Genomic DNA, 13,689 nt, shown 5'->3' on the forward strand with positions numbered 1-13,689 from the left:
CATATATTAACTCATCAGTAGCAGTAACAGAATTTCCCTAACTGCAAGTCAAACCAGTCCTATTCCAAATGGGGGATGTAGCTGACAAACAGCATACTTACATATAATCTGGTCTCTGCAGAGTGAGTTTCTGGCTAGTAAGAGTCCCAAAGGAAAAAGCACCTTAATAAAAACCTTTACAATAGCCAGCCAAGCCAGCCATTATACTTGTTTTCTTTGTTTTTAAACACGGGGAAATAAAACACATATATTCCTTATAAAAGCAGGCTGAGGACAAATCTATACACCAGCTTTTGGGGGTGGGTGTTGAACCAGACCAGAAAGTACTTCATATTTTATCTACTAAGGAAGATCCAAGTACAAGCATACATTTTGGTGCGCAGTTTATTTTTGATTGGAATCATGTCCATTTGAAGGCAAATGAAGGTACAGCTTCAAAGCTCCCAGCCCGTTGCCAAGGCAGCCTTTCCTGTTCCGAAAGGTGGAGCCTCACCCCTGCAGTATCAGAATAAAGCAAGGCTGCCAGAAAAGAACCTGGCAAAAGCAGCACTGTCCAGGAAGGAACCTACTGACTGAACAGAGAGGATTATACCGTAAGCCATGATAGAAAGGGGATATGTTAAACACAAGTGAAAAAACCAAAAACTGACACACAGAAGTCATCATGCTAGTCCTCTGGCTGCCACTAGCATGCATCTTTTTTCAAAGAAAGTGCTCTCCAGGCATGTCACCGATGGCACTCATTCTGCCTTTGTTAGCAAATACTTTTTTTTTTTAATACTAGAATGGAAAACCCATTACCATAAGTTCAATACGTCTTCTATTGATGCTTTATTGCCTTGTCACCAATAAGAAAATGAATTTAATTTTAATACATTTTATTGTCATGTGATTCTTCATAAAACACTTTCAAAACATTCTGTACATTTCCAGCCACTAAGAACTGCTCTTCCTTCTATAAATGTCACTTGCTGGGTGAAGGTGCCAAGATGTCTCTGTACAAAGATGTACAATATGTACAGTCACTAAGTGCAAGCCGTGTCAAGCGGAGTCTAGGGCGCTAATTCATGCCAGGGTTAGAAAAAACAAAAACAAAAACATTTCAACACAAGACTTAAGCTTGAAACTCTTTTGCGGTTGTTTTTCTGTGCAAATGATTACTTTATAAACAAATATATGTATATATCATATAGAAAGAACTGGTTTAAATTCTCAGTTCAGCTAGAACCATGCAGCTGACTGGAAAATGACAGTGCTGCTCTCCTACGCCTTTCTCCATCACAACTTTTGGCCACGCTGAACACTTGTCTCATCACTGGGGTGCCACCGCCACCTTTGGCTGAACTGCAGCAACAACAGGAGATTTAAATTTGGGAAGATAGAGGCCAAACTTGTTCTCAATGCCCGCAAAAGTGGCTGTTGCCAATCTGTATCCACCGATGTGATCAGGGTTGGCGGGAGGAAGGTCAGCGATGCGTGATTTGGGGGTAGGTTCTGAGCCCGAGGGCTTGCTATTGGTAGAAAGTGGTAGAAAGAAAACAAATGTGATCCATAAAACAGAGCTTTAGTGAGTAACAGTTGTACTAAGTATACAGTGTGTAGGCTCCAAAGAGGGCACTGCCCAAGAATGAGTGGGCAAGGCCAGAAAGTACTACCCTCTAAGGGAAGTCCCCTACTGAAGCTACACCCCCAAGACATCGTTTGTAAACATGCTGTTGCTAAGACAGGGGTGCTTTCTGAATCTCAGCAAGGGGCAAAAGGGGCCTTCCCAAAGGGGAAGGCATCGATTTAGAGTATAAGTAACGTAAGATTAAACTTGTCATCTTGGAAATTGGAGCACATGGCAGAGGAGAGGGGTATCGTGATCAAGGTTTCTGTTGTGTAAGAAACGGGCTGAATGCCAAGAATTTGTCTTTCTCCTATGTGGTCCAGGGGGGAAAGGGGGGGGAGTGGGAGGTGGGGAGAGAGAGAAAGAGAGAGAGAGAAACTGTCAAAGGTTCCTTAGACAGAAGAAGCTCTCAAATGCAAAAAAGCTATAGCGGGAGGTGCTGTCCTTTGATGGAAACCTCCCTTGAGAACATCCCTCTCTGTTTACTTGGATTCAGTGTTCACCAAGCAACCTCCTGATTCTGTGAGTTGGCCTCCTACGCAGCAGACTTACCTGGAAAGTAGCTCTTTATAGATAACTGGAACCAGTTTTCAACCACATACAACTGCTACCACAAATTAACAAATTTACCTTTTGTGGAACTTGTTAATGTGGACCATACCCTTGCCTCCACCCTCAAAATGATCAGAAATCTAGGTCTAGAAGGGATCTTGGATGCTGTGAAGCCCAACCTCCTCATTTGTAAAATGAGAAAACTAAGGCCCAGGGAAGTTAAGTGACACGTCCAGTATCTCACAGATAATAAGTGGCAGAGGTGGGATTTGAACCCTGGCCACCAAAGCCAGTGATCTTTCCACTGTACTACCCTTCCCTTCCTAGACGAACAAAATCATATTTCTCTTGGTCCTAGACCCATGGTGATCCCATTAATACTACCTATGAGAACCTGGACAACTTACTTGGCCTCCCTAGGCCTGTTTCCTCATCTGTAATCAGGGGTAGGGCACCTGCAGCCTTGAGGCCACATGTAGCCCTCTAGGTCCTCAAGTGCGGCCCTTTGACTTAATCCAAACTTCACAGAACAAGCCCCGACCTGTGGGTTAGATGACCTCAGAGGTTCCTTTCTGTAACTACTGAAGCCCTTCTTCCAACTATAATAATGACAATAGTAAAAGCTAACATTATATAGAGCTTACTATGTGCCAGGCAAACAGTATTACTGTCTCATTTGACCCTCACAACAACCCTGGGAGATAGGTGCTATCATTATACCCATTTTACAGACGAGGAAACGGAGGCAAACAGTGGTTGTGACTTACCCAGGGTCACACAGCTAGTAAGTATCTGAGGCTAGATTTGAGTTCAAGTCTTCCTCACTCCAGGTGGTACTCTACCCATCCCACTACTCGAAACCCCACCTATCCTCCCATGCACAGTCATGACTCTCTTTACCACTATTTGAACTGAAACAAGTTATTTACAATGGGAAATTCTCAATCTTTTTTATATCAGTGCAAAAAAAATATTACATGTACTCTACTCTGACTTATAGTAATGATATTTATCTACTTTGAAATAGAAAACTATGTTATTGAGTGACAGGACAAAGGGATTCATGATTAATGGAGCCATGAAGAATGAAAAAATATAACATTTTTGTTAAAATGCAGGTGTTTCCAGACACCACTTTGTTACCTCCCTTTGTTCTCCTTAAGATAGTTAAGTGAGAACCTACAAGATATTCCATGTCATTCTCTTTGGTCTCTCAATACCACTAGTTTACAAGTATGCATCCCAGAAAGTCTTTTTCTACCAGCCCTTTAATAACCTCACAAGACTTAGCATAGCTCAGCTCTCTCTTTATAAAAGAAAATCCGTAGTAGCACTTACAGGCCTCCAAAATCGATATAGAACCATCTCTGTAGAAGTTCATAGGTGACCAACGTAACCCCAAACTGGGGAGAGGATCGGAACACTCGGGCTGCCGAAAGGGAGGGAAACAAATTGGCTGAATTTAGCGACCAAGGATGGATCTGGCAAAGTAATGAAGGAAGCATTCTACTTTAACTCAGTCCCTACCTGCGGTTCCTTTCCAGAACGCTGACGGTCCTTCTTCTCTCAGTATCTTTCTGAAACAGTCAATAACACCGCTGTATGTTGTCTGACCAGCGCGGGCCGCCACTTGCAGCCTTGTCTTGATGACATCAGCAGGGGTTACCAAAGAAGCAGCAGGTACACCTTTCAGGAGAAAACCACATTTAATTCACCCAAAGTATCCTGTAAGAGAGAAATACTTCTAACCTCTAACAATATAACTACCAACTTTAACCCTTGTGGGAAACTTAAACTTTCTTAAACAGGCACTTGGGTGCTAATGGGGAAAAAAAAGCATAAGATGACTGTTAGCTGCTTTAGGGGTCAGAGCAACACCATTCTGTGTTTCTCTTAAATTACAAATGTCATATTTTGTGACAAGAATTGAAAATAATTCTACAATATATGAGTCAAAAGAGCCATACGAAAAATTATGCTGTGATATAAACAGAACAATTCTTTTCAAGGTTCCTTCAAGCTGCTTTATCAATCACATTAAATACCTCCCTTTTTCTTCTCAAATAAGATGCAAATATTTTCATAGGTAATAAAAAAATGGTAAGATGATGGCATGTATTTAATGAGCTGCTAAATACATCTGACACCAACTTGTGTTGTTAGCTGGCTCTTGTCAACCCCACCTTGCACTGTGAATATTAATAATTAGAACAGCCCACCTGCAGTATGGGCCAACATAAAAGTAGGTGACCCCCGTTGGTAGCAGTTTCTGAAGTGAAGGCCAGTAAAGCAGGCCAAGGAGGAGGACAAACCATCAGTTTAAGAGAAACAGGACAGCTAGCTGTTTAAAGGGCATATCATTTACTGGATCTGAGATTCCTGGGGTTACACTGAGACCGATCAGCAGGATCCAGAAAATGGATTTCACACACACAGTACATTTATAAAAGCAAAAACAGGGAACAAAGGAATAACACAAAAAGAATTTAAAAAAAAATCAATTTGATCAGAATACCACTGAAACAGCTTACCAAAGTTAGAAGGGCCAATACAGGGGCAGATATGTTACCGAGAAAAGCGAATACCACCTCACTCTTGTACTCAGTTTAACTACAACTTGGGGTAAATAACTTTCCTAAGTACAGCATTCAATACTTTCCTCAGTGGCCACATACACTTCAATCATTTATGGGTAAAAATTAGAAATATTCACTTCTAATTTTGAAAATTCACATCAAATGGCTGTGGGTGAGAAGCTGGGATTGACAGCATTTCATGGCAGTGACATTTTTGAGAACCATCTAAGTTTGGGTTGGTTTATTTACTTGGCTCTCCCAACTGAAAAAGAAACCAACCACAGCTCAACCCAAAGCAAAATGCCTGGCTGGGCCTGGACAGTTCATCTCTTGCTGCTTTTTGTTGTTGATTTGGAAATTACATGAAGAAAGCTTGGCATAGGAGTGCTGACCCCAATTTAAAATGGGGAGACTTCAGTCAGAATGAGTGAGCTTCAGAAAGGAGCTAGGCCAGCACACCATAGCAAGTACAGAGCAAATAAACTCTCTGGCTTTCAACTGTCCACGTTAATAAAGATAAGAGGCACAGTAAAGTAAATAATTTGCTGAAACATGGTAATGCCTTCCTGCAGCTCTGGGAGTAACCAACCTTGGAAGGAATTTCCCAATCACAAGCTGAAAAGCCACGGGCATCTATCCTATAGATGTTGGCATGGCCCTCCCCTGTCCTGAAGGACCTGAGGAAGCCCCTAAACACCTAAATTTGGGAGGAGAGGGATCTTCAGACTGTCTTGCTAAATGTAACAGAGTCATACTGCCAGAAAACATTTCCTATGAAAGCAGTGTCTGGACCCTGGAGTCAGGGCTGGTAGGTTATGTTTTTCAGGCTGGAAATACAATTTAAGGTCATGCTCTTTCCTCCTCCTTTCCCCTTTATACATACATATATATATATATATGGATAGATAGATAGATAGATCCCTTCCACATCTTGGGGGTAGGAGTGTACCCCCCATGATCGGGAAAATCCAGGTAAAAATTTTTGGCCCTCCCTTCGTACCAGAGAAGAAGTCTGAATCACTATGGTATTAAGAGATAAAATATGTTGATGATATACAATACCATAAATATGTTTTATGCATTTTTGAGTTTCTAAACTTTTTCTGTGTTGTCTGCAAAACTCCCCCCAAATTCCCATTTAGTTTCTAATGCCAACTCATGATACATCGAAACTTCAATGGGGAAAGTTGAGATGTGGAAGGGGTAACTATACTTCCTGGATAGGGAATAGGGACTAGACCTGAGATTTCACTGGTACAGGAACACCTAAATGAGGAATCTCCCACTAATTTGGGTTCGTTCCTTCTTTGCAAATTACAGTTTTAGAGAATTTCCTAGAATTCTGAAAAGTTATAGCCAGTATACGTCAAAGGTGGCACATGAACCTTGTCTCCCTGGATGAGGCTGACACTCTGGCTGCTAAATGTAGAGACGCTGCGTCTCTACATTTACTGACATGCAAGTAAATGTTAAGTGATTTGGGACTGTGTGACTCTCTCCGCTGTGTCTCTGTTGTATACGGACAGTGCACGAGGAAACCTTGTTTCACTTACCACTCCAAATCAAACATCAGCAACAGAAGCATGAGGTTATAGGCTGAAGTGGGAAGAAAACAGACTCTTACCCTTACTGAAGACACCTTTTAAACTGGAACCTTTCCTGGTACCTGATTTATAACTAGACAAACGTCTTCACCCTCCTGAATGCTCCCGACCTCCCCCAGCCCCAATCACCTTCTAAGCTAGGGGTTTGCCTCACCCAAGATTTACAGTAGGGTAGAAGTTTCTGAAACATGTAAATGATGAAAGCCCAATTTAGATGGGCAGATCTAATTTGGCTACAAGTTGCTAAGCGGCATTAAGCTGTTTATCCACATTATGCAAATGTAATTAGCTCTCATCAGAATTAAAGTACATCCCACAAAGGAGACTAGTGATCATATTTAAACGAAGTCATCTACAAACAATAATCCTGGCTCTATAACGGGAACAGGTACCTGTAGATTCTATATTTCCAACTGCAAAGAGGAAATAAAAGGCTCTTTTGATTAAAAAAAAATTACTGTTACCTGCCATAGCTCCAGCTGCCAGGAGATTTAAGCCTCCAACCCGTCCATTTTCATCAGCTAGGAGGAGTTTGCAATGAGCATAAACAGGAAAATAGATGGCAGAGAAGGGAATGTCTCGGAGGAAACACGCTTTGGCACCCTGTCACATACAGAGAAAACAGTGCACACCAGTTGTTTAAACAGGGAGAATTAAGCTAGCAAGTTACCCAAGTGGGAAAAAAGGGTCTCCAGGTGAAAAGCCACTCACAACTTCAAGAGTTTTCAGGGGTCTGGCAGGAGAATAAGAGTAGGGGCAGTAGTTAGTAGAGAGGGGGCCTCTGAGGAGGGGTACACACCCATAGTAAGGTTTAAGATAACTTATTCCTAACCAGGAGAAGATTGTACAGCATAAGAGCAATACTGCAAGGATCCACAACTCTGACAGACTTAGCTACTCTGCTCAAGACAATGATCCAAGACAGTTCCAAAGGACACATGATGAAAAATGCTATCCACCTCCAGAGAGAGAACAGGTGAACTCTGAGTGCTGATAAAAGCATGCTTTTTCAACTTTCTTTATTTTTATTATTTTATTTTGTGTTTCCTTTTGCAACATGGCTAATATGGAAATATGTTTTGCATGACCTTACACATATAATCGAAATCAAAGGGTTTGCCTTCTCTAGCGGGGGGAGGGGTAGGAGGAAGAGAATTTGGAACTCAAAAGTTTAAAAAATGTTTAAAAAAAAATTTACACATAATTGGGAAATAGTAAATAAAATAAATGGGAAAAAAATTTTAAATTTATTTTTGGTTCAAAACACTCAGTTCCACAGATTTTGAGCTCCAAATTTTCTCCCCCCCCTTCTCCCCCCCACCTCCACCACGGCATGTAATCTGATATAGGTTCTATGTATACCTTCACATTAAACTTATTTTCACAATAGTCAGGTTGAGAAGATTTATAACCAATGGAAAGAACCATGAGAAAGAAGAAACAAAACCAAAAAGAAAAAGAGAGAGCAAATAGTATGCCTCAGTCTGCATTCAGAATCCGTAATTCTTTCTCTGGATGTAGATAGCGTTTTCAATCATGAGTCTTTTGGAGCTGTCTCAGAACCTTGCTTTGCTGAGAAGAGCCAAGTCTATCAAAGTCAGTCATCACAGATACTGTGTGTCTGTACTAGTGTATAAAGTTCTCCTGGTTCTGCTCCCCTCACTCAGTATCAGATCATGTAAGTCTTTCCAGGTTATTATGAAGTCAAATGAAAAAAATTTGAAAAGAAAGTACTTAATAAATGCTTCTTGATGAAGGGGAAAAAGAAGATAACTTCTTTCTAAGGTTCTCTAAACCCTAATGAATATAGGTACCTTCAGCTGGCCACCTGAAGAGTGGAACACTATAAACAACTAAGGAGCTATTGGTGCTTCTGTCACAGACTCTTATTTTTAAGATTAATAGCATTTCTATATATAACCTATACCAAATTGCTTACCATTTTAGGAAGAGGGGAGGGAGGGAGGGAGAAAAATTTGGAACTCAAAATCTTATAAAAATGAATGCTAAAATTGTCTTTACATATAATTGGGAGAAAATATTCTTTAAAAAGAGATTAATAGCATTCCATAACATTATAGGATTGTAGAGAGCTAGAATGGACCTTAGCAGCTATCAATTCTCATTTTACAGATGAAGAAACTGAGGCACAGAAAGGTTAAGTTACTTCTCAGTGTCACACAGCTACTAAACATCTGAAGGGGGGTGGTCTAAACCCAGGCCTTCTTGACTTCAACAAGAGGGCCCTATTCACTATCTCACACAGCCTCACTGCTGGTTGATCTGGGTGGGTCAAGTGACTTAATGTGTAGCTACCTCTGGTGAAAGAGGAATATTGGGGAATAGAAGAAATCCTGGTCATGATTTAGTTCAAAATCACCAGCAGAGCCTCCCTTTGCTAATGAAAGAAAGCCAAGTGGGGTAACAAAGAACTAAGTCAGTCCATGGCAAAATATAGTAACTACCAGGGACCATAGAGGGTACTGTTACTGGCCTCCTACTGAAGGGAGGCATCAAAGCTGGCAAGCAGAGACAAGAAACAGTGACCCCATCTATTTCCCTCATCCGGTGGGGGGGAATAGAGGTGGCAAAAATAAGGACTTTCAGCTCTGGCTGCCAGTTTAAAATTACCCAGAGACAACCTGCCCCACCCAATTTCAGTGAGTACCTTTCCAAGCTACATCATCAATTATCCATGAGCTACCAACTGCCTGGTCTTTACCAGAGCAGATGAGAACTCTATTTTCATAATTTTTTTTCTGACTTTTTTAAAAAGACAAATGTCAGTCATGGAAAAACTCCAAGATCTCCTTAAGGCACTGTATAAAGAGAAATAATTTAAAGTGTCCACACATTAAGCTGGGGGTGTGATAGGGGAAGAAATAATGAAAGAAGCAGGAAATCCCAAATCCAGGCCCCAAAGTCCCAAGTATGGGTGCTCTCATCCTGCCATGGAATTGTGGTGGCAGTGCTCTCTAGACAACACCAGAGCTGTGTGACTCTAATCTACAGAATTCCTAATAAAAGCTGCCACTACAGAGGCACGTTTACACGTTTCTAAAGTGTTAGCTCTATAAATAAATCCGCTTCCAGGAGGATGCTTTGGAAGCACAGTGCACAGCTGCCTGTAGGTGCAGAATTTACCCCCTTGTACCAGTGAAGGGGATGGGAAGAAAGACTTCCTTGTTTAAGAAAACTAATAGCTTCTGCTCCATTTCATCTGATCTGTAATGATGGGAGTAAGTATACCTGCAGGGAAGGAATCTGTTGACTGGCATTTTGCTAAAGTACAGTACGGTGTGGGCTTTTTTTTTTAAATGGAATTCATTATTGACAAATCCTACCACTTAACTTCTTAAACATCTGAATCCTACCAAACTCCACTACTGTTTCCCGGTCGTCAAATTATTAAGACAAAGGGAGGCTCCCACTGAGAAGATAACAATGGAGATAACAGATTCAAAATAAATGTAAGACAATTTGAACTCCAAAACAAGCACAAAGGAAAAGCAGAGAAACTTTTCACAAACCCCCACCAAATGAAAAGCTGAGCGGCTGAAGCCAGCGGGTCTGCAATAGACGCCTCCCTGGAGAGAGAAATAAAAGCCCAGTGACTGGGGTTGGGGGTCAGAGACAATGTTTGTATATCCCACTACCTCGACTAGAGCGTCAGGTGTTTTTCCTTTTGTTTTTTCTCCTCCAGGGGCCACCCGGCAGGAAAACATTGGGGTTGTTTTGTTTGTTTTAAATGTGAAAAGGTCTTGTTCTACACAGTTTTGTTTCACAGTCTTTCCCATCCATCTAAGGTGTAGTCAGTGACTACCTTACCTTGTAGAGCCCAAAGAGCCCCAGGTCTCGAAGAACATTCAGGGCACTGACTCTGGGCCCAGTGGTGATCTCCCCGGCTACCTGCAATCGAATCTTCACAATCTCCAAAGGATTAGTAAAGATGACCTGAGAGCCTCCAGCCTGCAAGATTAGGAAGGAAAGAAACTAAGAATTTCCCAAGTGGGGGGAGGGGGAGGAGGATGCTAGGGGCCCCAAAAAACATCATTCAGTCAACTAGCCTTTATTATGTACCAGGCAGTGCTAAACACAACACCCTGAAAATCTTCCCTACCTTACCTGGGTTGGTTTGCAGCTGGTCTCTCCAACCCAGGCCAAAGGAACTAATCCCCACTGTTGGCTCTGGCCCAGTTCCTGTTGTATTGGATCTTTTCATTCCCTAGGCTAGAAATGTGAACATTGTTTGTGGGTTTGTTTTTTCCAATCCAGTCTGTCCCTAACCACCCTTTTATGGTAACTAAGTAAGGACCTCTATAGGGAAAGTGAAATAGATGGAAGGGTACAGCTTTTTCTGTTCTACTACTCTAAATCTTTTCCCAAAAATCAGTCTATGACATGTGAAAAATCTAGTTACGTATGGGGCATAGATGCACATGATCTACACGTAGGTCCAGAGAAGTTGTGAACTGACTTGCCCAAAATGATGCGGGTTGATGGGATATAAACCTAGATCTTCTGATTCCAAGACAAGGCTTATAATGATATTCCTTCACATTTAACAAAAGCTTATATTTACATAGCTATATATAGCATTTAATTCATTCACTTTAACAAGGCACCTACTGGGTGCAAGGCACTGTGCTAGGTGCTCGTCAAAGACAAAAACAAGAGTTCCTCTCCTCAAGAGGGTCCCACTCTGCTGTTTACAACCTTACGTGTGTGAATGACCTAACCTTTCTGGGCTTTCCTTTCCTCTTCCATCCAAATGAGGGAGTTGAATTAGGCCAGCTGGAAGGTGCCTCCTAGTTCTATTACCTACACACTTCCAGGCGATAGTCACGGATGCCCGTCTTCCCCTAGCTTTGCTTTTGTATCCTCAAAGCCTGGCACACAGTAGGCATTTAATACTTTTCAAATTAATCGTTCAGTAGCTTGCCTCCCTCTAAGCATTAATGTAACATTCTGAAAATCCTTCTTGGCTTTTATTTCTGAGCCTTGTAGAGAGCAATCTAACTCAGGCATCCTCAGGGCTCATCAGAGGGGGAATGAGCCACTCTTGGGCAAATCTAACACCATGAACACAGCTCTGAGACAGATCGCCACTTACTTAAGAGGGGCTGAGACTTCCCAAGGCATAGCTCAGAAACAGAATGCTTAGTCACCAGAAGTACAGCCTTACACCCCAGCTCCCTCCCCTCCAAAACAACACATGCTCTGGCAGTCTGACTGACAGAAACCTCAATTGGGAAAATGAGTGTTTTGCATCTGAAATTTGCAAAGTACCAGAGAAGAGAAGGAAAGGCACAAACAAGTTTAACTTGAGTGCTAACATCCCTTCCTTTGGTTTCTACAGTGTTTTGCATGCATGTGTGCGTGCGCGCGTGTGTTTAGTTTCAATTACCTCAGCCCTCACAGAGGAGGAAAATTCCTCTTTGCACATCTCCATCCCATAATGGTAAGCTATTCACAAAAGCCTGTCCTGCTGCAAGAGGCCTTTTGCCGAACAGCATTTCACATATTAAGTGACATCCTCAATGAGGGATGAAGATGGAAAGAAAGCCTAAGAAGCATCCTTTTTAAGACTGCGTCAGGAGGTGACCCAGGTCCTGTCCTGTGCTTTCTATTAAGCAGAAGGAGCATACAATCTGGCTCTGATTTTTTTTTAACTTAGAGTCCAAGTTCTCTTTTATTTCTCCTAAAACGATAAAATATGTACAAAACACCCCCTAGAATGGTGACTATCTGCAGCTAAATAGCCTTGCCTTCCTCTGGCTAAAAACCACAAATTTCTTTCCCCAAGTTCTTCTGTAAATTGACTATCACAATTATTTGGAAATGATTATGTTGGGGCTAGATCCTGAGCCCTCTCCCCCTCGTGGGAAACCTACTGTTCATTATGACCCAGGACAGTAATCCCTTCTTTGTCTATAGAGCCCAGAGAGGCAACAAGTTCTTGCTGCTCAGTCTCATCATCTCCTGAGACTGGAGCCATATGCAACAGCCCAGCTCCACACCCCCATAATGCCATTGGCACAATGGCCCAACACAATGATTTGACCCAGTTTTGCATCTTGATTTTCCTCTGTGGGTCTCTCCCTCTTTTAATCTGTTGCCCAGCAGGAGGAAACATTTCAATGTTTCAGTCTCAGCAAACAATATTTTTTTAAGAGATTGCTGGGTGACAAATTATGTTAAAATGATAATCCAAGTAATTCCTCTTGATGGAGTGTTAAAGACCAAACCAATTGGAAAAGTATATGGACTTCCCTGAAGTCATGCTTTAAAATAATAGTAACAAAGAGAACCTTAGTCCAAATGTTTTCTGTTTTCTAAAGCAGATCAAAACCACAGCTGACAAAACCACACATTTTGATCATAATACAGAAAACTGGGGACTACTAGATGTTGTCAGCCCTTGGGTAATGTTCATTAAGTGGGGACATTACATTTAAATAAATGGGAACTTAGTTTATGGTTTTAATCAATTATAAATAATAACATCTTGCCAGGCAAACAAGTAATCTCCCTCCATGAACACATACACTCTCATTCCCATAATGGGACCAGTTTCAAACTAGTTCCCTCTCACCCTCTTCTTTAAATTGATATTTCCGCTCCTCTACGCAACTCACCAAATTACTTTTTGAAGTATACAACCCAACAAACATTTTTAAAGCGATTGTTACATGCAGAGCACCATGGAGGAAGATACCAAATTTAGGTAAGACATAGTCACTGCTCTCATGAACTTTACAGACTGGAGAGAGGACAGAATTTGGGATATATATGTAGACAACTATAATGTCTATTGGGGGAATGAGATGTATACATATAAAGAACAGGATAAGCAAAGAAGAGGAAAAGCACAGAGAGTGTTCTGGGAAAAGAAAATAGTCCAGATTGGTATGTATATTAAGAGTATTAAGAGAACATGTTAATGGCCTTGAATACCAGACAGAGGAGCATGGACTTGGGGGACAATAAAAAGGCACTGGGAAAAAAAAAAGAAATTTAGATGGTAACTTTGTTATATATTTAAAAGGAATAGCAAGTTGTACATAACAGATTTGCAGTTTCATGTGCAATCTTTTTTATTGTACCATGTTATGGAAATGCTTGTTTTATTCCATAAATTAAAAATAAAAATAATTTTTTTAAAAGGCACTAGAGAGTTTTGAGGAGAATAAAGATGAGATCTATGCATCATCACCATCATCTTGACAGCTAACATTTCTATAGCCCTTTAAGGTCTACAAAGTGTTTTGTATATAGAATCTCATTGATGTATATAAAAGTATACTACAACCCAGTAAGGCAGATCTTATTATTGTCCCCATCCTAC

General features: G+C 41.2%; 1 protein-coding gene across 2 annotated transcripts in view; it reads right to left on the reverse strand.

Moving 5' to 3' along the window:
- Window positions 1-368: 368 nt before the first annotated feature.
- The window catches only part of SLC25A12 (solute carrier family 25 member 12), a 121,718-nt gene continuing 108,397 nt past the window's right edge, over window positions 369-13,689 (reverse strand). For both annotated transcript variants that reach the window (XM_036746647.1, XM_036746649.1), the window contains 5 exons: window positions 10,170-10,310; window positions 6,806-6,944; window positions 3,689-3,847; window positions 3,500-3,590; window positions 369-1,511 (listed from right to left, as the gene is read on the reverse strand). In XM_036746647.1, coding sequence (XP_036602542.1) covers window positions 1,313-1,511; window positions 3,500-3,590; window positions 3,689-3,847; window positions 6,806-6,944; window positions 10,170-10,310 — 729 coding nt within the window. In that variant the 3' untranslated portion in view covers window positions 369-1,312. The remainder of the gene's footprint in view (window positions 1,512-3,499; window positions 3,591-3,688; window positions 3,848-6,805; window positions 6,945-10,169; window positions 10,311-13,689) is intronic.

This window comes from Trichosurus vulpecula, chromosome 2, assembly GCF_011100635.1.
Source record: "Trichosurus vulpecula isolate mTriVul1 chromosome 2, mTriVul1.pri, whole genome shotgun sequence".
NCBI classification, from domain to species: Eukaryota; Metazoa; Chordata; class Mammalia; order Diprotodontia; family Phalangeridae; genus Trichosurus; species Trichosurus vulpecula.